Here is a 26,002-nt window from a genome sequence, read left to right as displayed (position 1 = left end):
TGCAATTACTGTGGGGCTTTAAAAAGAAGTTTCTTAGTTATGCTTTCTAATAAGAATGTGTTAAAAATTAAGTATTATGTATAATAACTAACAATGAAAAAAACTTGACTGCATGAAAATGCTGTTGCTGTGTAAAATAAAAAATAAGCTTTCTTTTATGCTTTGAAATGAATTACATGTGGTTAAGTCGTCCTTTTACAATTTAAGAATGTGGTTAACACACATTCTTAAATTGGACAGGTTTTATCTAAATTATTAGTATAAAATATATAAACTATGAATTATTTTGTAACATAACTCAAATTACAAAATTAATTCTATATACGTTCAAATTTATTATCTTTTATGGAATAACTGTTTTTTAATTTAGGTAAAAATTGGATTTTTAGAAGTATTACAAATACAATGCAACACAAAGGTGATCTGATTGGAGAGGAAGGACTTTTTATTACGGTTTCTAGTTCGTATTTATATTACATTTGGTGAAAGTCATCCAAAACACAGAATGCTGTACTTTCTTCTTCCATATATGTTATGAAATATTTCACACATTTAAAAGAAAGTGTTTCTTCAGAGTCTTGCACAATTATTTCCATATACCTCAGACTAAAATGACAACATATTCTTAAGTTATTTTTTTAGTATGAATTTACAGTGTTTTTATGGAAATTTTTGTTAAAATGTCATTAAGATAAATTTATTTGCACACTCTACGCTTTAACTATTTCCCCATTTGACACTATTGAAAGTTTTTATTCATATCTTATTTATTTTAGTCTGCTAACGAAACTGAAACATCTAAAGAATAAGTTATTTTGAATATGTTTACAAAATATACGCGAAATTTTTATTTAAGTGAAAACGTCTATATACTATTCGAGAATTAATTAATTATCCGAAATGTTTATGTGCGCTGAATGCCGGGCGTCTATAAAATAAATCTTTAAAAAAAAACAGCAGACATTCAGCCAGCGTGTGCGATAAACGCGCCAAAATTGGTAGCGCGTTCCCTCCCTCGCCAAGAGAGAAAAGTTGGTGATTCAGCCTGGTTTAGAGGAGCCTTAGGTTGAAGGTTGCAATACGCTCTCTACCAACACGTCTCTACCAGTATATTATCTCGTTGGTTGCCACTCACATTTCCTTTATCTATCATCTAACATCCGACATCGTTTGAGGCATCAACCGCTAGGAGTTTTGACCTCTAGTTTGGCGTTGTGCTCTGAGGCCTTTGGCTGGAAATAGAAGAATAAGCTATTTTGCGCAACTTAGATCAGTATCCAAGTTAAACAAATATGAAAATGTTACCTTTCATTCGAACCTAAGCTTAATTTTTTTCGCCCTGCGCGCAGAAAGACTTAGCGCGTGCAAAACAAGACATATGTCTTCTTTGTCAAGCCAAAGAATGGACGTTGGGCAAGCGTCTAAATTCTCGTTGATTCTCTGAAGTAGTACAAAAGAAGTTTGCAATCAGAAGGCTATTATTGGATGATTTTATAATAGTCTGCTATTTCCAGAGAAAATTATTCTATACTTAAGGATTCTAAAAATATGTAACTTAAATTCTGAGTACGTCCAAGTGTGACTTCATAGAGCGTCCTACATCAAACTTACTGAATTTTGACAGTTTTGGTGCTTAGATTTCATTTCATTGAAAATCAAGATCTTTGCAAAGTAAGTATACTATCATGAAATAAGTAAGGGTAAAAGTTTACATTTGGGTGCCCCTTGTTTATTGCCGATTCTTTCATGGCGCCAGGATGTCACAATTTCAAGATGGCCGCTACACAAAACCGAAATAAGAAGTCGAAGAATTGCATAAGATCTGTGTCTATGTACACATCGATCTGTTTTTACTTATAAAACATCCTAGAATTGCACAAACTAGGCATTGCCACTGCCTTAAATATGTCCATGTACACATCAATCAATTTTCATTTAAATAAAATCGGGAAGCTAAAACAAATTTAAAACTATCGTGGTAACCAGAAGTGAGGTTTCATTGCCAAAAATTTTTAAAAAATGTCGCCAATTGAAGGGGCACCCAATTCTACACTAAGGCCTAAATAAGAATGATCCACATCGGCAACAAAAAGAATAATGTTAGTTTAAACCGAGAGAGGTTTAATCCTAGTATAACGGTACAGATGGGATTCGGCGCCATTATGATAAATAGTTAACGAGTCATTTTGTTGTTGGCAGCAATTTTCAAAATCGCGCCAATGCCGTACCGTGTACTAGTACTTTACCAGCCTGTTTTTTGCGGTATACTAATCAAGAACTTATTTTTTAGGATTGATATTTAGTCTAGATATATTTATCCTTGATGGGATTTGTTGACGATTCATCATTTTTCCCAGTCGTCAAAGCCAAGAACATTTTGCCGCCAAATAAAAAATTCGCTAAAAGGACTAATACTAAAGCTGTTTCAGGGTTTTTCCATCATCTAGGTGTACTTTATCTCTCCTGAAAGTTTGTACCCAAATTGCTGAAACACCCTGTGTAGAGTAAAGTACTCGGGCGTATAGACTAAGATTTGGGTTTATAGTATATTGCTATAAACCCAAATTCTAGTATGGCCCACTAGCGTCCGAGTGGTAAAGTCACTCAGCTACTTTACCGCTCGGCTTTACCCCCTACACTAGTAGTTCGGCCCGAGGTATGAATCCCGCCAACAGGCTGGCTGCATGGGCATTTTCGTGATTTTCCCCATGTGTAATGTGTATATGAGCCAGTTTCCCTTAGAAAGTCCTCCACAAAGGCATCCCTCCCCTTAGGCAGATAGCTCTAGTGTGCTTTGCCATAATTAAATAAACTAAACCAAATCCTAGTATACGGTATTTCCTTGCCGCACATTTGAAAATTGTCGCCAACACCAAAATGACTAATTTACTACTCCTCATAATGTTGCCAAATCCCATGTGTACCGTATGTAAGGATCAAGACCTCATTCACATTATGCTTTGGCTAAGCAGAACTTGACCTCGAAAGGGACAATTCTCAGAACCCCGCACAATTCCAGGAAACCCATGTAGCTAGGTAACCATTTTGACTTACTTCAAAGACTTGAACGCCAAACACTAATTGATTATTGCTTAGATTGGGATCATGTGATGCTTCAAAAGCAGAACTTTCCTATGATGATTGTGTCTACCTAGGACAGAGGTCCAAAGACATTTTCAGTGAGGTTTGAAAAAAATCCCGTGTAGCCGCAACATCGTTTCCGTAGCTAGTCAGGGCTTTTTTTTTTTTCTAGGAATCCTCCCGTTTAAATCAGTGCTACCAGAGTCTTGTTTCTCAGAAAAGTCTCATCTAACAGGGACTGTAGCCGAGTGTGATAACCTCTTAAGTTAACAGGCATTCTATAATTTTCAACACTTAGTACTGCTAGGATAAATTCTTGAAACACTGCCATGAATGAATCTTATGTTATGAGTAATGAAATTTACAAGAGGTTAATAAATGTATTTAAGTCTAGTACATGGTACTTTAGATTCTTAGAATCCATTATTAAAAATTAATAAAAAAAATGTTTCATGTAAACCGAATTAAATTATAACAAGTAAATTTTATACCAGTGGTAAATGATACATAGTGATAGAAATACTTTTTGTAAATTAAATTATGTAAATGTTGTTTTAATATTATTAACATGCATGTGTTTTTTAATCACTCAGTTTATTACAAGTAATTTATAATTATAATTAAATTATCTTAACGAGTAAATTTTATATCAATTGTAACAATACACACCAGCAGTTGTTATAACTGATGATTTATATGACAGATTCGAATAGTCATTGGAATCCACTAGTGATGGAGTGATAAGGCACTGAACAATGGGTCGTTCAGGTTGGTTGTATGTCAGTTTTTGTGGTTTTCCTTACATGTAACATGAGCCAGTTTCTCTTAAAAAGTTCTTTATGAAGGAATCCTTCTTCTGCTAACCTGCATATGTATTTATATTCTATTCATAGATACTGTTCTCTCTCTTCTTAAATATAAATCCCTGTATTTTATTTGCTGTTTTTAATTATGAGTTCAATGAAATATTTTGAGAAGTAAAGCTATTTTTTATTCTTCTATGCTTCGTGTTGCTATAGCTATCCACATCATTTTTCTATGAAATCTCACATAGCAGTGGTTTAAAGGTGTGATAATATTTGTAGTTATCTCACTTTTTTCATTCTGAAACAGTTTTTCCAGCAGCAATTAAGTGATGTTTTTTAACATGTAAAATTAATTGATTTCTTAGAAAATAACTCTTATTTCTGAATTGAAGAAGTGTCATATCTATAGGTTGAAAAATATGGTTAATATGTTGGCCAAATCCTCTTCAGTTTTGGATAGCATTTAAGTAAAATAAATAATTTGTGTATGATGCGAACAAAAATGTATAACACTATTTCATGTAGTGAAATTAATCAGGGAATAAAGTATAATGCAAGTTTTCTTTATTTTAAGTAACCAGTTATTTTATGTTTGGGATCTTTATTGTCACTTCACCTTTCCTTCGCATGTATTTAAGGTGAGGTTTTTATTTTCTAAAACAAAGCATGTTTTGCCTCTTGAAGCCATGTTACTAGATTGCTAGATAAGAATTGTAGTCTTCAGTCTTGCATTATAATTGTTGATAGTTAAATTCTATGCCAGTCAAGTTTTGAGCCAATTTTGTATTAAATTGATTTGTGTAACCTCTGTATACTAGACTAGAAGAGAAACACGCTAATGTGACAATCAAAATCGTAAAAACAACCTTGTAGGTATAATGAAACACTCAATCGATTTTGAGGGCAGCTAAAGGTCCCTCCTCATCAGAAGAAAGAAATACATAGAAAGAAGAAAATAAAGGAGAAGGAGTCACAGAAACACATGGTCCTTACTTACTTAATTACTTACTTAATAACTTAAATTAAGCATTAAAGTATTTTTAGATCATTGTAATTTTGATCATGGCATATTTTAAGATACATGTAAGAAGTTTAAATTTGCATGTGGCTCCTTAGCAAAGAAAACACCAAGAAATTACCTTATACTACTAAAATTATTTTTTTCCTCCTTGGGAGTATAGTGTAGTTTATTATATGCAGAGTTGGCATTTAAAAAAATGTCAAGAATCATACGATGTAACATTAAAAGCACCACTCTTAACAATTAAATTTTGGCTTTTTTAAAAATGATATTTTAAAAGTTTTGTTTTTATAACATGCTTTCCTAACACAAAAGTAACTTTTAGAAAAACTTGCAATTTATTATAACCCACAGTTGTCTGCTTTCATAAAAAGAGTCCTGAGAGGAATTTAAAATAATAAATAATATACACATGAGAAATAATTAAATTTTTAATGGAATTTGCCATTAATTTGTTGCGTATTTGCATGCTCACTTCAGATATGGAAATGCTAATATATTTTGTCAGACAAGTGCTATGCTCCAAATGCACACATTAATTCTTGTGATATATTCTCATTCAATACAAAATATTAGCATCGGAAACGTGTGCCACAACATTTCAACAAAATTTTTGAGTGTCCAAATTGATATGCGAGTTACTAATTAACACATTTGGAATAAATTATTTTATTGTGAGGAATATTTTGATGATATTGATTTTGTAATAGTCAATGGTTAAAACAGAAGAAAAAAAAAAAAAAAAAGTTTGAAGACCATGTTTCAATATTTAACCAATGCAAATAGCAATTACAAGAGTCCAAAAACAAATGTAAGCTACTGTAGGTATTTTATGTGCAAACAAGTTAAAATTATTTTTTGTGATGTATTCACATAACGTAGCATTATTTATTCCACAATCCTTAATTGGCATGAAAATTGGCACCTTTATACAGATTACATAATCTTAAGTTATGCAATAATTGCATAGTTAATACAGTACAAAGTCCGAAATGATCTAAAATCCGGACCACAAAGCCACAAACTTTTTTTTTTTTTTTTTTTTTAAATTAATGCTTTACGCAAGCGCATTTGATTTTTCCTTCCATAATAAAACATGTGGAGATTGTCACTTAAAAATTCTGATTCTTAATTTCACTTAGGCACTAAATAAAATACGTTGTTATGGAAAAATAATCATGTAAGCATAAATTTGGGAGATTAATAATTTGGCTCCATAGTTGAGTATCTACTTGGCATACATCTCAAACCTAAACCTATTTTATATCCCTGACGCTGACCTGGCGTGTCATTATTTATTATATTTTGCTTTCATCACTGCCTGTTTATCAATACATGACAGCTTATGTAATAATTCATGCTGTGATGTCTAAACTTTTTTTATATTAGCAATTGAATAACAAGAGTATGGCAACCTTTTATGCTACCATTACGCTTGGCGATGATTATAGATTTTTAAGTGCTCTAAGAAATGCTGAGGAGGAAAAATTCAACAAAAATTTCTTTTCATATGCTAAAAATAGATTTTGTTAATGAAACTCATAGACCAAAAAGTTGCATTTAGTGCTATTTTAATTAAGAATAACTGATATGTTATCCACCATAAACCAAGAAGCAGCGGCAGAATTTAGGGAAGATGGAATTTTTGGAATTTGGGGAAGCACCAAGTGGCAATATTAAGGATGAGAAGTTTTTATGTTTTAGGGAAAGCACTGAAATCCAAAGTTTAGGTACGGTGAAAATTTAGAATTTAGGAAAGCGCTTTGTAGCAGAATTTAGGACCCGTAGAGACTGCACTAGGCAGTATCGAGTGCCAGCCGTAGGTAAAGCCTTAAGTATATGTGGGAGTTTATTAATGTAGGACTCGGATTAGTTTGAAGCATGTGCAAGAAATAAACGTATAGTAAATAACTGACACAATTCAGGCTTAATTCAGTACGCAATAGGGGCAAGACAAAATTTAGCGAAACAACTTGGCTTTCATCGCCAATCTTGTGATACAGTCAAAAGTCGTTAATTTGGACACCCATAATCCGGACCTCAAAGCTACAAACTTTCTGCGCATGCATCGCGTTGACGCATGCGCGTAAGAACTTTACGGCTGCGAATATGCGCGTGGGCAAAATATGTTTACGAATGCACGTTTAATGTATAACGGACGGTATAAGCTAAGCTAAAATTATCTAATTCAGTTAATGTTGCAGATTGCGTTGTTCCTTAATCTTCGAATTGGATTTGGCTTATTATTTTTTGCAGACTGTTAGAGCAATTTTATAAAAGTAAGCTTGAACTTTCGATTATGTCAAATAGAATTTCTGATATATATTTACTAATATGTAAAGGATCTACAAAGCGAAAGTATGTTTCGAAGACCATTAAACAAAAAGTGGAATTGCTGCAAAAAAATGGATAAAGGCATATCCATTGTTTATCTAAACTTTAACGTTTGTTTATCTTTAACGTTGCGGCGCGCAATGAATTGGAAGTGGATCTGTCAGCACTATCCTTATCTTCAGGGCAGATGTTTTTATTTTATTTGGCTTATAATTCCTTACTAAATGTAGTATTTAATCTTGATGTACTCCGTCTTTAATATGATTTAAATAAAATTCCTCGTCATTATAATTCACTTCCGATAGCGAAGAAAGGGACAGAGGTTATTGAAAAAAAAAATTTCGATTGACAAATTAGTCGGTATTCTCGACACAGCAATTATAGGACTTGAACAGCGGAACTTTGTAACTGAACAAGAAATTATGTCTGTTTATAGAATTAAAGAGAATGTATTATCACATAAAAAATAAAGCAACTTAAACAACTTACATTGAAAGAAATGTTTAATAAAGTAAACAAATAAATATTAAGCTTCCTTTTTTTTTTTTTTTTTTTTTTTTTTTGTAAATTTTGATACCCTTTAGATCATAATTGTTCTTTATTTCATAAATTACGGTTTCATATTTTTAATTTTATTATTTCCGCATGCCATCTTACCAGATTTAAACTGATGATCTATAATCCGGAATCGCCGAAGTCCCGACGAGTCCGGATTAACGACTTTTGACTGTATAAAGCCAATAATGTATAACGGACGCTATTTAGCTAGGCTAAAATTATCTTTACTGATTCTAAGGTATTTCAATAAATGTAGCAGACTGCACTGCTCTCTGATCTTCTAATTTGACCCAGCTTATTATTTTTGACAGACTATTATTATTACGGCAATTTTATAAAAAACAAGCTTGAACTTTCGATTATGTTGAAAAGAGTTTCCAATTCTGGAGTTGCCGGAGGATCTATGAAGCGAAACCATGTTTCGATGTCCATTGAACAAAAAGTGGAATTGCTGCAAAAAATGGATAAAGGCATATCCATCTCAAAATTATGCGAAAAGTATGGCATTGGAAAGTATATGACAGAAGAAAAAAGAAAAAGGAACTTTTTGAATTTTTTGGGAAAGCATCTTAAACAGCTTATAGTGAAAGAAATGTTTAATAAAGTAAACAAATATATGTTAAGCTTTATTTTGTAAATTTTGATAGCGTTTAGATCATAATTTTTCTTTATTTCAAAAATTACTATTTCTTATTTTTAATTGTATAATTTCTGCATGCCATCTTACCAGATTTAAATTGATGATCTCTTATCCAGAATCATCAAAGTCCCGACTAGTCCGGATTTCGGTCTTTGTACTGTATAAAGAACATAGCCGCCCAGACGGTGTAGTGGTTAGGAAAGCCTGACTGCGATGCCAAAGGGCCTGGGTTCGAATCCCAGAGAAGGCATGGTTGTAACTGTTAGGTGACCCACCTATTGAAGGGACTATATGTCACCTCTATAATAAAGAGACCACCACATCTGGCCTTGTATAGATTAATGGATTGTGTTACACTGTAACTGTTCACAATCTGCCATTTGAAAAATATATATATATATATATAAAGAACATAAGGACAAGCTTATAGATAATGTCTGAAAATACAAATATTCATTCATGCTTGGTGAAATTTATGAACTATAATTAAATAATTGTATCAATCACACAGTGCAAAAAGAATATTCCAGTTATACAGCATGAAACAAATTCATATTTTAGACATGTTTATTAATATATTTACACTGAAAAATATCTTTTACTAAATCATTTGAGACTTAAAACTGCATTTTAATTACCACTATCATCAGTGATGCTGGCAAAGCTATGTGAATATATTTGTGAATATGTAAATATGTGAATATATTTTATCTTAATTTTTTATATCAAATATTCATTCATGCTTGGTGAAATTTATGAACTATAATTAAATAATTGTATCAATCACACAGTGCAAAAAGAATATTCCAGTTATACAGCATGAAACAAATTCATATTTTAGACATGTTTATTAATATATTTACACTGAAAAATATCTTTTACTAAATCATTTGAGACTTAAAACTGCATTTTAATTACCACTATCATCAGTGATGCTGGCAAAGCTATGTGAATATATTTGTGAATATGTAAATATGTGAATATATTTTATCTTAATTTTTTATATCAAATATTCATTCATGCTTGGTGAAATTTATGAACTATAATTAAATAATTGTATCAATCACACAGTGCAAAAAGAATATTCCAGTTATACAGCATGAAACAAATTCATATTTTAGACATGTTTATTAATATATTTACACTGAAAAATATCTTTTACTAAATCATTTGAGACTTAAAACTGCATTTTAATTACCACTATCATCAGTGATGCTGGCAAAGCTATGTGAATATATTTGTGAATATGTAAATATGTGAATATATTTTATCTTAATTTTTTATGTCGTCTGTAAATCAATTTCTCAAAAATACAAAGCTAAGGAAAACAAAATTTCATATTAATTAAAGTAGTAGATGAAAAGAAATATTTGATGAAAGTGAATGATATTAGAACTGAAGCTGTCCCATACTTAAATACCGCATTAGTGATTTGAAGTTTACCGATATAAAGAACAAAAGAGTTGTGCAAATCTAGCTAACATATGATGCTTAAAATCAGCTACTCATGAGCTTTTCCACAAAGTTGTGTTGCTCAAAGGATTAAATATTTCATTATTTGGTACTGTTCTGTTATTGGGACCAGATTCAGAAATGTTGGAACGTATGCACATGTGTATGTATATATGTATATGCACACATACATTCATGCTTATATGTGTGCATGCATAGACTTATACATGTATATATACATACATTTCTGGATTCGGTCCTGATAATAGAACAGTACCCATTATTTTGTTAATTTTTAAGTTAAATTATGATCAACAGTTTCAAAAACACAGTTTTCATGAAGTGCATTTAAAGTCAGCTTCATCTTAACTATGAACTTATAATTTCTATATTTCATGATATTTTGATAACATTATGTTATATATCTGTTTCATAAAAATCATAGAAAAAATGAGTAAATAAATAAATGAGAATATCCACATAAGGAAAATAAGTATCTCAGTATTTGTCACTTTTTCTAAAATCAGTTCAACTTTAAAATTCAATGCATTCTGAAGTCAACACAATCTCTCATATTAATATACTAGTCACTACCTATATATTCTCATTTGTTCTTTTAGTTTAATTCATTCTCAATAGTGAAACTGATTAAAGGTACTTACATATTAATCAACAACCTTTGCAGAATTTGGTGGCTTTTACAGTTGGAAAGGTAGAAGTTATCGGATTCAAGTTGATGGGTTTTGTGCCTTTTTTTTTTTTTTTTTTTTTTTTTTTTTTTTTTTTTTTTTTAAAGATTTCCAAACTGTTGATATTTATCATAAGTCAGTAAACATTGTCAGCATATGAAAACAAAACATACTTTATTAATTTAAAAGACAAGTTTTTAATTATGAAATAAGGATTATGTGATACATTAAAAAAATAAAACTTGCATTCTTCTTCAAATCTTTCTGTAATTTTTTGCACTATTCTTCTCCTAAGTACACAGTGATCTGTTTTCGCTTGAAAAAACATCAGAGAATTTCAGAGACTTAGTTTCAAACCTTGGCAACAGCAGCTACGTAGGAAATGAATTTTCTTGTTTGTTCCCATTAGAAAATTTTTAGCAAAATTCCATATTCCTGCAGAAATTTTACCAGTGCTAGCAAATTCAACAAGCTCATATTTAAAAAGTAATTGCCAGGCAAAATTTTTGTATAAAAACCATTGGAAATTGGGATACAACAAAAAAAGAACACATATGAGAATGTTGCATGGCTAAAGGATTGCCATGAGCATGTTTGCCAGAGTTCAGTCACATTCTGAAAATTTGGTGACTTCTAAAGGTGGTTGTGTAAATATGCAAGTACCATGATAAATTTTACATGTAGTATTTATTGTAGAAAATAGTCTGTTAGAGTTACTTTTATCCTTTATACCTATCAGAATTTAAGATCTTATTTATTAATCTTAGTCTATAGTCAAAGGTAATTAATGAACAGTGAAGTCTTCATAGATAGCTATATTTTTGGTTGGAAAGCTGTAGTGTGAATAAAAAACGTAAAATGCTGCTACTCAAAGAGAAAATGGAGGAGTTTTATCTTTAGTAAAATTTGGGTAGGATTTATAGTTTGTGAGGAATTTTCTTCTTCTTTGTTGTGTACTTTCGTGGTGTAATTGGAAGCACATCTGGGCACATTGGGGTATCTGGAGTTTTAATCCCGGCAAGGGCATTGCTCATTTTTCAAGTGTCTTGCTCCAAAATGAACTCTTGTCTTCAGAAGTGCTTGAATAAAGCCTCCACTGTATAAGATTATACACAAATATCATAACCATTCTGCTTTTAGTACTTTTATGTATTTGATGTCCTTCTAATGGGCATTAAATTTAATTGAAAATAATCTAGTTTTAAAAAATTCTTTATCTTTGTTTGCATTCTGTATTACATTAATCTCAGATAAGTCCTTAGCTATAGTTGTAAATTTGAAAATAAAATGCATTCACATAATCTAGGTTAGTAAAAATTACAGTAATATTGTTTTGTAGGTAAAGGAAAAGTATTACAGCATTTCATATTTTTCATCGAACTATTTAGTTGATGGTTGTCTGTGAAGGTTGATGCATTTCCTTAGTTTTTTCAAAAATCATATTGTGTATAATTTCTTTTATTTTATGGAATTTATGTCATTGATTAAATTGCCCAAAATCTAGAAACTAGACACAGTAAGAATTACAGTTATTAATAAAATTATACAGTTTTTCAGTATTATAAAACTGTCACCCAAAAGGTATAGTGGTTAGGGAAGCCTACTGTAGTACCAAAAGGCCTGGGTTCGAATTCTGGAGAAGGCATGGTTGTTAACTGCCTGTCCCTTCATAGAAGGCAGTAGTGGCCGCCTGTTAGGTCCCTCCACAATAATGGCCATCACTTCTGGCCTTAAGCGTGGCCAGTGCTGAATAGGCACGTGCCTACCATTGAATTAAAAAAAAAAGTAAAAACTGCAATCAAGAATTATATTGTTATCTAAGAGTTATAGCATGGTTGTCACCATTCAGTGAGTATTGCTCTGAAGTTATTTAAATTAATAATAAAAGAAACAGTGGAAACATTTTTATATTTCTGTGAATTTATTATTTTTTAAGTTAAAATCATTATATTAAATTATCAATATATTTGTATTAAATATTTTACATTATTATATTTAATCATATTTGTACAATGGTGAGAAAAAGTAAATTGCCTGTGATTGGCGTGATATGTGTATATAATAATATACAATAGTTATTAGATGGATAACTTTAATGCCAGTAACATTACAGTTGACTCTAGCCATTGATGTCATCGTTTATAGTATGCTATACTGGTCGTTAAATAGCTCACATTAATGCGCACACATGCTCTGTAGCACAGAGTAGCATTCCAACTGCAGTTGCCACAGTGGGTAAATGAATGAAATGAACTGAATTCTTTGCAGCTTTAATTCAAACTGAGTAAAAAATATCACAATAACATCAAATCACAACATAATTCACATATGAAAAATATTATTCAACCTGAAATTTCCATTCTTAAAACCAGAAAGATCATATTGCTGTAGACATGCTGTATGTATACAGCTTGCCAACATCTTGAGCCATACCTGACTAAGTTCATGTGGTAGCAGTATAAGGCTGTGATAAAATATTTGATGAGCGGATATTGCCAATTTATGGTCGCCTGAAAAATAAATTACAACTTTTTTTAAGTAAGAATTTGTATGTTTGGAAATAAAGTAAGTTCTTTCTTCCTTCCCCCTTTTTACTATTTTATTTAAAATTTCAATATTTAAGAACAGGCTTTGAGAAAAGCAGATTGTATCTTTTGTCAATAGCTGACATTGACAGTTACACTGGATTTCTAAATGTCAGAATTATGGACTGCTAACTTTGGCAGGATTATTGCCTATTATATATTCATTGTCGAAAGAAGTTGAAACTAATGGCTGGGGTTACTATAACAATACAGCATTAAAATGATAATAATGCGAAGCCTGAAACTATGAATATCATATGGGATACTGGAGAGTGAAATAAGCTTCTATGGGAGGTTTATGTCTTTTGTGAAGCAAAACAAAAACAAAAAAAATTGTATATATGTAATATATTCAGGCTCAGAAGAAGCAATGACCAGGAAATTTGAGGCGAATGCAGATTAAATCTTCAGTTTTATTTTCAGCGACATGTTGCAGCTACACACAAGTTGGCATATTAATTGTGTCTATTCCAAGAGATTTTACATTTTAGATAAATTTGCAACAAGAAAGAAAGAGCAGACAGACTGCAGTGCGGCCAGGCCAAAGTGTAGAAGGCAAGTGTGTTATTTTCAGGGTGAAATCTTAATTCAGACTGAGTTAGTTTTGGTTCTGAGTGCATTTTAATTGGATGGTTAAATTACTATTGGTTGTTTGAGTTTTAGTTTCATTTACATCATCAGAATTATGTAAGAGTCATACGACATAGATTTTTATCGAAATGACACAGTGCAAATAGAGGTTACAGTTTTTAGAATACAGAAGGGAATTAATTTTCTCTGCTAATTTAATCTTTTACATATTATTTATTTTTCTTACATATATATATATATATATTTGATGATTGAAGAAGAAAGAAAATAATTACCATTCTTTTTTGAAATGTTAAGCTCATTTGCTTTTTAATAGGATTATAAATTCAAGAAATCAAATCATTTGAAAATATGTGATCATCATAGGGTTTTTAAACTCTTTCTAAGACAATAGCTGATCACTTTCTAAGACGATGTTAAGGTTCTTCATTTTAAATGATGAATCAGAAACTGAAGATAATATTTTCATCAGCCTCACAAGAAAATGGAAATATATATATATATATATATATAATGTTGTAAGAACTTAACATCTTTCAAAATATAACTTACCAGTATGGATACACACTTTTAAAATAATTCTACTTTAATTAAACTTAGGAGATAATATAATCAATTAATCAATACTGTTTAGGAAATAAATTATATATATATATATATATATATATATATATATATAAATATGCAGTGGCTCCCAAAAGTGTTCATACACTTTAAGAATTTGTAAAAAAAGGAGGCGCTGTAGCCTGGAACTGAATTAAAATATAAAACCCAATATTTTTTCATATCATTTCCATGCAGTTTTGAATAAAACTAAACTTTTTTTAATGCTGACAATTTTTTTTTTTCTAAAATTGAAAAATGTAAGGAGCCATAGTTAACAGGCCACAAAAGTGATCGCTCTCCGAAACATTTTCGTAAAATTTCATGAATAAATGTACTGTCTGCCCCCTTTTTAAAAAATTTTTGCATTTTGATGACATTTAAAAGTTCACTTGCCTTTATTCTTTGCTTCCTTACTTCATTATATTTTATTTAATATTTAAAATGAGTTGTAAGGAAGCAACAAATAACATTCAGAAATTTATCATTGTTCACCATAAGGGTGGAAAATTGACCCAGAATATTGCTAAATTAGTAAATTTATCCCATTCTATGATGCAGTATGTGGTAAAATACTTTAAAAGGAAAATTGTATTGAAAATAAAGTAAGGAGAGCTCATCCTGCAAAGTTAACTCAACGTGTTCAGAGATTTCTCGTTAGAAAATTTGTGAAAACTCGACATTTGAGTGCTGTAAAGATTTCTACAGGATTTAACGAAAAATTTTCTGCTTCAATTTCACCTGAAACTATTTGATAAGTACTCAGGCCAGCTAAATTGTATGGGCACTCTGCGCGAAGAAAATTTTTAACTGTAAAAAAATAAAATGCGTAGTCTGTCCTTCGCAAAATCAATGGAAAATAAGCCCGAAGCATAATGGAACTATGTCTTATTTGCAGATGAAAGCAAATTTAACATTTTTGGTTCTGACTGGCATATGTTATATTATATGCAGAAGAAAAAAATGAGGTTAATTATCCCAAGTACTTGGTTGGAAGAGTAAAGTATGGCAGTAGAAGTATCCTTGTGTGGGGGGTGCATGTTAGCATCAGGAGTAGGTAATTTAATATTTATTGATGGCATAATGAACCATGCTGTTTATTTAAATATTGAAAAGATAATTTAAAGTTATCTCCCCAGAATTTGGGTGTTGGAAAGAAATTTTTTATCAAGATAATGATCCTAAGCACACTACTCTCAAAGTTCGCCATTGGTTTGTCTACAAGTCCTGAAAACACCATCTCAGTCACTAGATTAAAACCAGATAGACTGCGTTTGGAGAGAATTAGAGGTTAGAGTACTATGACGTAACATAAAAACGAAAAATGAACTAAAAACGTGAATGATGGAAAAACATTGATGCAGATATTAAAAATAAATAAATAAAACTGGTGAATTCTATGCCCAGACATTTGAAAGTTGTCGTAAATGTTGCAAGATATCTTACAAAATACTAACTGACAGAAGTACTACAATATTTACTAATATGTGCAGATTTCTTTAAAGTGTATGAAGACTCTTATTAGGTAACTTTTCTGTTACTTTTTAATTATTGCTTTAAAAGAAAAATTGTTACAATGTTCATAAATAACTAACATATTTTTGCTAAGAGAATTTTATACATATTAATAAAAATTCTCATTCTTAAATATTAATTTTTGTTAATGAATAAAGCAATATTTCACTGAAACTTGTAAGTGTATGAACACTTTTTTGAGCTACTGTATGTGCTGTTTGATATCAGAAAAATCAGAGAAATAAATACAAAATTTGCATTAATGATAAGTAAATTAATAAGAAAAAATACAAAAGAAATGTAACCAAATTTGTTAAATAAAAAGATGTGCCTGTAAATTGTATGGCATGTGAATATGTTGTAAATTAAATGCAAATTGAAATTTTGATTTTTGCATTGAGCATCTTATTAGCATTTTAAGACGCTTTAACACTTTTCATTGAAAAAGAAACTTAAATTTCAACTTTTTAAAATAAGAAATTTTACTAAGCCTCATGCTACAGTGCATATAAAAGAAGCATAATTTACTGACCGATTACTACTAGAATGCTATATCAACTAGTATGTGTCAACTTATGTACCATAATACCTATAGAAGCAGTGGTGCAAATCATGCATTAGGTTTAAAATTTTACATGAAATAAAAGAATTTTTAACACCTGTAAGCGGCCTAGGGTTAATACCACTGAAAATAGCTTGGTCCCCATCAAACAAGCTGAATATAACTAGTTCAAACTAGAAAGTTCCGGATGAGAAAAGTGTCTGTATGCATAGCATATAATGTATCAAAATATCCTAAGTATCTCTTTTAACGATGCTGGTAATATTAAAAAAATTGACTATTTTTTATATAGTGTAAATTTAAAAAAAGAAAATATTAAATATAGTGTAATGTTTCATATATGATGGGCTTTTTGTAGGTGTAAAAATTGGTTGCCAAGTTTTTTTTTCACAACAATATGTAACGTATCTTGCTGTACTTTTCCTAACTTTGAATTCATGCCTACCTTCTCATAATGAAGTAACTTATCTAATGATAAGTAATGTACAAATAATATCAGAATATTCAATAAGAGCAAGTTTGTCAGCATGTTCTAAAATTATTGAAAAGGTAAATTTTTTAAAAGAACAAGGATAATTTCACTTTTAAATAAAGCTATTGGAGAAAATTACAAATTATCCATAACATCTGAAGAATTTTTTAAGTGATTGTTATTGTTTTTATAATCTTAACATGCTTCATTTATTTGGATTTCTCAGTGTACCAGAATGTTGCAGAAAATCTACCAAAAATATGTAAATCATTTGTTATTTCTCACTATTTTTGTTTTGTTTTTTACAAATTATTTAATACAGTACTTTTTTGCATTTTCATTTTTTATGTCAGTACTTATTTCTTTATTCCTAATTGAGGGTGATATCTAAATTTGGATGAATTTGTTTTGAATTTAATTTTATATATACAGGGTGATCGTAATTAAACTTGGCTTATTTGGAGCACTCTGTAGCTGTAACTAAAATGCAGATTGATTCAAAAACTTGTAGAAATGCAAGTCAACAATTCAAAAGATGCACTGAAAGATTCTTAAAAAAAAATTAATTAAAAAGACTTAGGGGGCACATTGCAGACAAAATGCTTGAAAATACGTGCTATAAATGACTGGGCTGTTTTAACTTTTCCCCAATCAAATGAGTAGCATTCTTTCAGTTACAATGACTATTAGTTTGGAAGAACATGCATTAATCATGAAACCGTTTTACAAAAACTAGGGAAATTGTAGCAGCTCTTCATGAATTTTGAAGTCGAACAAAGATGTGCTGGAGACCAGTGTCTCCACAAAGTGTAACATGATATCGTGATGCCAAAAAATTGAATCGTTATGCATTCAGTGTGGCAGAGGACAAAAACCTGTTAGTACAGAAGTTGCTTCAGAGGTAACAATGGCAGTCACTGAAGACTGATCATGACATCAATAATGCATGTGCAGTGTCGCAACAATGAAGACATATCATAGGGAACTGTGAAGCAGCATTAAAATATGCTCTCATAGTTCTATGTTTTTAGTTTATATCTCTATCTGTGTGTATCTGTATTTATTATTATTAATTTTATTTGAACAAGATAATAAAATAGGTTTGGTAACAAATAAATGAGTTCAGTTTTCATATTTTTAATCAATTTGTTCATGCTTAGAGCAGTTATTTATTTTGTTGGTTTAAATAAGAAGTTCATAATTTTCTTATTAAACTTCAAATACCTTTCCTTTCTCTAAGTTCATGCTACTTAGATATATATACAGTCAAAAGTCTTTAATCCGGACTCACCGGGACTTCGGCGATTCCGGATTATCGATTTTTTCCGGATTATAGATCATCAGTTTAAATCGGGTAAGATGGCATGCAGAAATTATAAAATTAAAAATATGAAACCGTAATTTATAAAATAATGAGCAATTATGATCTAAAGGGTATCAAAATTTACAAAAAAAGAAGCTTAATATTTATTTGTTTACTGTATTAAACATTTCTTTCAACGCGCGCATGCGTAAAGCATACATTACGCATAGCCAAAATTGGAAAATTGCAACCAGAAAACTATTTGATTTGTATTCGTGATATTTATAATGACGAGGAATTTGATTTAAATCATATCAAAGACAGAGTACATCGAGATGAAATACTACATTTTGTAAGGAATTATAAGCCGAATAAAATAAAATATCTGCTCTGAAGATAACAATAGTGCTGACAGATCAACTTAAAGTCCCCCCCCCCCTGCGCAGAGCAGCGTGAAATTGATAAACAGATTTCGGAACGGTTAGATAAACAAAGGATATGCCTTTATCCATTTTTTGTTTGATGGACATCGAAACATACTTTTGTTTTGTAGATCCTTTGGGAGCTCCAGCATCGGAAATTCTATTTGACATAATCGAAAGTTCAAGCTTACTTTTATAAAATTGCTCTTACAGTCTGAAAAAAATAATAAGCCGGATCCAATTCGAAGATTAAGGAACAACGCAATCATCAACATTAACTGAAATAGATAATTAGATAATTTTAGCTTATACCGGCCATTATACATTAAATGCGCATGCGAAAACGTATTCTGCGCTTGCGCAGACGCATATGTGCAGTCCTAAAAGTCTTGCGCGAACGCGTAAACGCCTATGCGCATGCATCAACGCAGCGCATGCGCAGAAAGATTTTAGCTTTGAGGTCCGAATTAACGACTTTTGACTGTACTAAATGTTTAGTTTTTGGTAAGGCATTTTATATGAGTTCAGTACATCATTTTCATTTTTGAACTAAATGTATATTGTAAAATAATTTTTTTTTTAACCAGGTATTTAGATATTTGTCAGGTACTGTAATTTCCGGAAGAAACTCCGCAGTGTTTACGTGTTTAAAATTTACATTTTCAGTGGTCGCAGCGTTTCTACCCATGCAGCGCTTAGGTACACTAAAAAAAATATTTCCTATGATGTCACTGTGCATAGTTTGGATGACTTTATACATAGATTGGTGCTGTTCCCACACAAAAGACCATTCAGTTGCTTTTTGCAAACTTTATTTTGTTTACATTCTTTCCCTTGAACACACCTAAGTGCCTTATTCACCCTAAACGGGATCTCAAAACAATAACATTCTTCCCTCTTTCATATTAGCATTCTTATCAGTTTGAATAGTCTCTCTACTCTGCCATTCATTGAATCTTCCAGAACTCATCCTATCCCCACCCCTCATCCTATCCACACCTTTTCCATTGTAAATCTATTGCAATTTTTTTCAAAGGCGAACACCACCTGCGTTGCAATAATGAATTCCGACGTATTTCCCCTTAGCACGAATCGATTTTTCTTGGCATTCTGCCAGATACAGATCCCATCACTTTGGGTATAAGTACTTGTTGAATAGTTTTCAAGTAAAAAAAGAGAGGAAAATTTTTGAAAATGGCACCTAAACGGTACATGTAATTTCACATGCTGAACAAATTGGAAATAGAGCAGCAGCTCAAGAATTTGAAGTGGACGAGAGATGCATTCGTGGTTGGAGAACTGAAAAAGAAGAACTTTAAAATATGCCATAACAGAAAAGAGCCAAAAGAAGTGGTACTGTAAGGTGGCCGAATCTAGAGGATGACCTTGCAACCTAGATAAAGGAGCAACAAGGAAAGGGAATGGCAATTTCGACTGTAAAAATTTGCTTATAAGCAAAATTTATGGCAAAACAAATGAACATAAATGATTTTAAAGGTGGGCCTTGCTGGAAGCAGATTTATGAAAAGAAAAATATTTCTGTGTGTACTAGAGCAACAGTCAGGCCAACAATTAGCAATGGGCTGGCAGAATAAAAAGGCATCTTTTCTAAAATATGTGACAGATATTATTAACCAAAAAAAACTTCTTTCATCACAGATAATGAATATGGATGAAAAGCCGTTAGCTTTCGGCTCTCCTGTAAACAGAACTGTTGATGAAACTGGTGCAAAAACTGTATCTGTGCTTACGAGGGGGCATGAAAGAACATCATTTACATGTGTGTTAGCTTGTACTGCAAATGGTGACAAGCGGTTGCAGCACAAGCTAACACCAATGATAATTTTTAAAAGAAAAACTATTCCAAAGGGAGATTTTCCTAATGACATAATTATTTGTGCAAACGAGAATGGATGGATGTGCGAAACAATCATGCATGAGTTGCTACAGAAAGCTTGGTAGTGTCATAAGGGATCTTTTTTCCAACCACAAGGGTTATTGATAATGGATTCCATGCATGCTCATTTACTTGAGTCATTGAAAACCAGATGTCAAAAATTGTCTACGACCATAGCAATAATTCCTGGTGGTTTGACAAAAATCTTACTACCATTAGATTTGTCAGGTAATAAATCCTTCAAAGCTGTAGTCCGAAAGTGGTGGGAAAGTTGGATGAAAGAAGGATTGCATACGTATAACCAAAAGCAGCAAAATGCGTAGAGCATATTATGAAGAAGTTGCAAAGTGGGTAGGAAGTGCATGGAAATCAGTGAAAACATTGTCAATAATAGCAGCGTTCAAAGAAGCTGAAATTATATCCTCGGATAAAGAGACTGTAAACCAAGAGGATGAATGTGACAATTTGGAAGACTTGGACTTAGTCCAGAATTTACTTAGATCAGGATTTACTAAATCTTTTTAATTCAAGTAGTGAAGAATTAGATTTTGATGGCTTCATTTGATGTGCAGTTTGCTGTAATTCCTTTAAGTAAAATTTAAAATTTTCTTTTGTCATTCAAATTTAATATCTAATTGTTGCAACATTTTTTATAATATAGCATGAGTATGACAAATATGGACTTCTTTAGTGGGTAAATAATAAGTATATTCGTGAACGTAAATATATTTTCAACATTTCTTACCTTTAATTTATATTTGCGTTATTTTCATGTCATGCATTTTTCTTAACTGATATGTCGTAGATCAGGACATAGATCAAGATTTTGCATCTATTTGGTCCACGCCGATGTCACGTGCGATTTAATCTATTGTGGCGTTTCTGCATAATTTTAATTTTTTTCCTACCATTTTTCTCAAGTGCTGCATTTATGCCGATGCAGACTTTCTTCTGGAAATTACGGTAACTATTTGTCAGCAGTACAGTGTTTGTTGTAAGGAAATAATTTCAACAGATGTTCATATTTTTCCATGAAGTTGTTTCTATCACTGCTGTTAGTTAAAAATATAACTTGAAATAATTTCCCTTTCTCCAACATTGACATCTTTTTTCATACTCTTCCATACTGTACTTTTTTTTTCCAATGGCAGATTGTGAACAATTACAAATGTAACCCAGTCCATTAATCTATTGATGATTAATCTATTAATGAACTGGGTTACTCTTTATTATGGAGGCACCTAATAGGTGGGCCACCATCGCATTTCCTACGAAGGGACGGACAGTTACAACCATGCCTTCTCCGGGATTCGAACTCGCACCCTTCGGCATCGCAGTCAGCTTCCCTGACCACTATAACGACTGGCCAGCTATACTTTGTATACTTTAAACCAGAATGATATTACTGTTTCTATTTATTTTATTCACTAACCATTTGTGTGGCTATATGCATTTAGAATATTTATTATAAAATGGGAAAAATGTGTAATGATTTCAACAAGTCAATTTAATGTAATTTCATAAAAAGGTTTTCCTAATTAGATATTACCTGATTTAAATGCATTTTTATTTAAATTAGTCAGTTTGAAAAGTAGAAAAATATTCTTAAGAATTACATTTATTATGATTACTGCATTATGATTATATGCATCAAGAAATGAGGGCTCATTAGGGCAATAAATCCAGTTCATTTCCATATTGTGATAAGGCCTATGAAATTAGAGTGGCAATATTCTTGTTTATTTTCTTTTATAACTGATCAGTTTTAGCATGTTAAATGATGTTTATCATATATTGATTGCTTCTAAACTGTATATTTCTTTTAGGAAAAATAAATATTGAAGAAATTTATTTTCTCAATTATAATTAAATGATATGTGGTAATATGTACTGCACAAAGTCCAAAATACAGATGGATCTAATATCCAGGCCACCTGCCAATAAATAAATAATGAACCTCACTTTACAAATTCTGGGAATGGCAAATATAATAAATAACAAAAGGAGCAGATGTGTCGTAAATGTAATTTTTCTTTTGACTAACTGAGATTCTTTAATGCCACTTTCAAATACCAGCTGGCTAAGAAGTCACACAATGGTCAATAACAATGCATTGCTTGACATTGTATTGATGTTGGCCAGGATCACACTTTCAGCTCTTGGTTGGTTGGGAGAGGACAGGGCAAGCGCTACACATTTAAACGCCTAGTGTCATTTATAACAGTTCTAAATTCTGCTATTTGGTATTTCTCTAAATTCTAAAACTTTTGCCCACTTGACTTCTACTACCCAGTACCTGTCCCATATTCTAAAAATTCTACCATCTCTAGTTTTGCTGCAGGGTGCTTCTCTAAATTCAAAATATATGCCACCCTTAAATTTTGACACCAGAGGAGGTCAATCCAGTGCTTTGGTGTCATTCTTATTGAGAGGTTAGCATTTTTGTATCTGACATAAACATTAAGTGAAACTTCAGTGTTGCAGTGTCTGCATGTTATCTTACTATAGTTAAAGTGATGATCCAAAATCGCTGAAGTCCTCACAATTCTGAATCTTGGACTTTGTAATCATGAAGAAACGTATTGAAATTTTAATTTTGAACTCATTCATTTCTTTTTAATGAAAGAAAAAGTATTCAAATATGTGTTATATTTGCTTTTCAGGTTTCATAATTTAAGATGGAGAAAAAGCCGCCTAATTTAAGACTGAAAGATGGTGAACTTAACCCTGATAAATCACATGAAAGCGCAGTTGCTTCAACCAGTGATGAGAATGACAAAGAGTCTGAAGAACATACAAGGGAAAATGTTAGTTCAACGACTGAGGAAAGAGCATCTGAATGTAAGACTGATAGCCAGGATCGAAATTCCCCAGAACCATGCTGTCCTATATGCTTAGAACAGCTTAAAAATAAATCATTTACTGACAGCTGCTTTCATATGTTTTGTTTTAAATGTTTGGTTGAATGGTCAAAAGTGAAAGCTGAGTGTCCACTTTGCAAACAAAGTTTTAAAAGTATTGTGCATAATGTTTGCTCAGATGTTGAATATGATCAGTATTATATTAGAAGTCCTGATAGTTTATGGCCTACTTTTCCTAGTTTTAGTGCCACTGGTATAAACTCTAGTACTACAATGACTGCTCAAAGATTTGATGAAAGAAATCGAATATCTTTAGACGAAAATCTTGATAGTGTAATTGCATCTCACAGAATGACATACGCACCTCATTCTGTTAGACATAATTCTGCATCTCAAACTGTATCAACTTTGCTAACCAGTTTCAGGAGACAAATTTATGAGGATGGCTTATGGGTGAAACCATATAGTGGACATCGAATGCAACCTGCAACTCCAGAGTTCTATAGTCGTAATCCATTTTGTACGCAAAGATTGATTCGATGGCTTCTCCGAGAATTAAGTGTTTTGCTGGATGATGAAAGCCATGTGTCTTTTGTTTTGGAAGTAATCATGGCTTTGATTACTCGTCATGATATTAGAAGTCAAGATTTCTTTCTCTTTGTTGTACCATATTTTAGCTCTCATACAAGTCATTTCATTCATGAATTTCATAGTTTCGCTATTGCACCATATGATATGGAAGACTATGACAGGCGTGCCTATTATAGTACTTTAGGTAGTGAAGCACCTTATGAGTTTGCATCATCATCAGATAGTGATGTCATACCAGTTTCTAGTTTTAGTGGATCCCAAGATGCATCATCTGTAACTGCAGAAGAATCCAATCGTGAAAGCAATTACCTAAGCAGATTGTTTCTGAGCGAAAACACTGAAAATGATGCTCCACCACCGTTGTCACTGCTTCGTGACTATAGCAGCTTGCCTGATTTTTCATTGTACTATTCAGATCCTGGACCAAGCACATCTGGTTTTAATTCATCTTCATTCAGGATTCCGAATATCCCAGAATCGGTAGAAAGTCCACCATCTGATGATGGTGAGGTCCAAATATTAAATGTGCTTAAACCTCTAAAAGAAAGACTACCTGAAATTATTGACTTGCTGTCAACTGATGATGAGTTAAAAAGTATGGATATGACATTTGAAAATGAGAGTTCTGATACTGAGAGGGACTCAGGTGTAAAGACTCCCTCAGAAGTTCAGAGTTCTAAAAATGTTGATGAGCCATCTTCAAATGATTGTGCTAATGTTCCTTGGAATCAACCATCAACATCTAACTCATATATAATGGAAAGTGTCACACACAGAGTTGAAAGTGATGTTCATGCATCCGGAAGTAATAATGATGGGCCAAGCTCTTCTTGTGAAAATAAGTCTGCTGCTAATGTTCCACATACCAAAAATAAGAGACTTAAACTTTCACCGGGTAATGGAGATGAAAGTTCAACTGAAAGTTGCTCAGGTTTTGAGAATTCTTCAGAATTAACTCCAAAAGGTAAGACTCTGAAATTGCGCAGTGTAGTTGCACATTTTTCATTCGATCCCAATGACAAAAGAAACAGTGCTGGTCATCGTTCTTCACGCAAAAGGCAAAAAGGGAAAAGGAAGAGAGCAAAAAAAACCATACAGAAACATAAACGCCGTATTTCTTCAGATGAAAGTGATTGATTGTTAAACATACTGCTATATTCCACCTATTCTGTGGTCTAATTAAATAATTTTGAATTAAAAAATTGTTGTTTTGTATGTAGTGTTTGTGTAACTTTTTCATATTAATTGTGTATGTATACATTTTTCAAGCTATTCATCCTAATCTTATAAGAACTGTATACCTTCCATTTCTTAATATTGTAAGCATAAAAAAATATTTACTATTTTTGGCCATTGATTTTTATTATTATCTTGTATTTGTTTATTTCACACTTTAATAAAGTATTAAGCCTGTAATAATTTAGAATAAATATGTTAAATTGTAATAGCTTTAAATTACAGTGTATAAACAGAATGACACATTGAGTTGTCAGATGCATCATTTGAACCCATTCAAAGAGAACAGACAATACGTTGCACCAAGTTATTTTTTAGTAACAAGCTAATTAAATTTGGTTTTATTTTAGATACAAAGTTAAGCATCATGGAGGTGTCGAATATTCCCAAATTAAAACTTTTAAAATAAATTATTTATTACTGCAGTGTTACTAAGAGTGCTATTATTACTGTTTAATCTCCTACCTCAGATTTTTCATACATATTAAGTTTCTAAAAATATGAAGGATATGTCTCTGGAGTGCTCAATAGCTTCATGTGTTATCTGAAATTCATGTATAGTGTCTATACACAGTAGTGCCATGAGTAATACATTATAATATTTACTATGAATAACAGTAAATTCTTATAGCTGTCCATTAAAATATAAATCAGAAAGGCATCAAAATATTGTGCTGACTGGTTTTTATGGTAACCATTACATATAAAGCTATTGTTTAATGACAGTAAAACCTGTTCACATGCAAGTAAAAGCTAAAAAATACAATAAAAAAGTATGGTTTT

General features: G+C 31.6%; 1 protein-coding gene across 1 annotated transcript; it reads left to right on the top strand.

The window, feature by feature from the left end:
- The first annotated feature begins 1,345 nt into the window (after window positions 1-1,345).
- On the top strand, window positions 1,346-25,328 carry LOC118203434 (uncharacterized). The gene is made up of 2 exons (XM_035375709.2): window positions 1,346-1,671; window positions 23,195-25,328. The coding sequence occupies exon 2, from the start codon at window positions 23,210-23,212 to the stop codon at window positions 25,118-25,120; it is 1,911 nt and encodes a 636-aa protein (XP_035231600.2). The 5' UTR covers window positions 1,346-1,671; window positions 23,195-23,209; the 3' UTR covers window positions 25,121-25,328.
- The last annotated feature ends 674 nt before the right edge of the window (window positions 25,329-26,002 follow it).

This window comes from Stegodyphus dumicola, chromosome X1 (assembly GCF_044657685.1).
Source record: "Stegodyphus dumicola isolate Sdum_Otavi_A_Nest chromosome X1, ASM4465768v1".
NCBI lineage: Eukaryota > Metazoa > Arthropoda > Arachnida > Araneae > Eresidae > Stegodyphus > Stegodyphus dumicola.
The sequence above is the reverse complement of the archived record's forward strand: the minus strand, read 5'-3'. Positions and strand labels throughout refer to the sequence as shown.

Bases quoted from the DNA above. Each gene is read 5' to 3' on its own strand.
- LOC118203434 (XM_035375709.2), top strand. From the start codon at position 23,210: ATGGAGAAAAAGCCGCCTAATTTAAGACTGAAAGATGGTGAACTTAAC.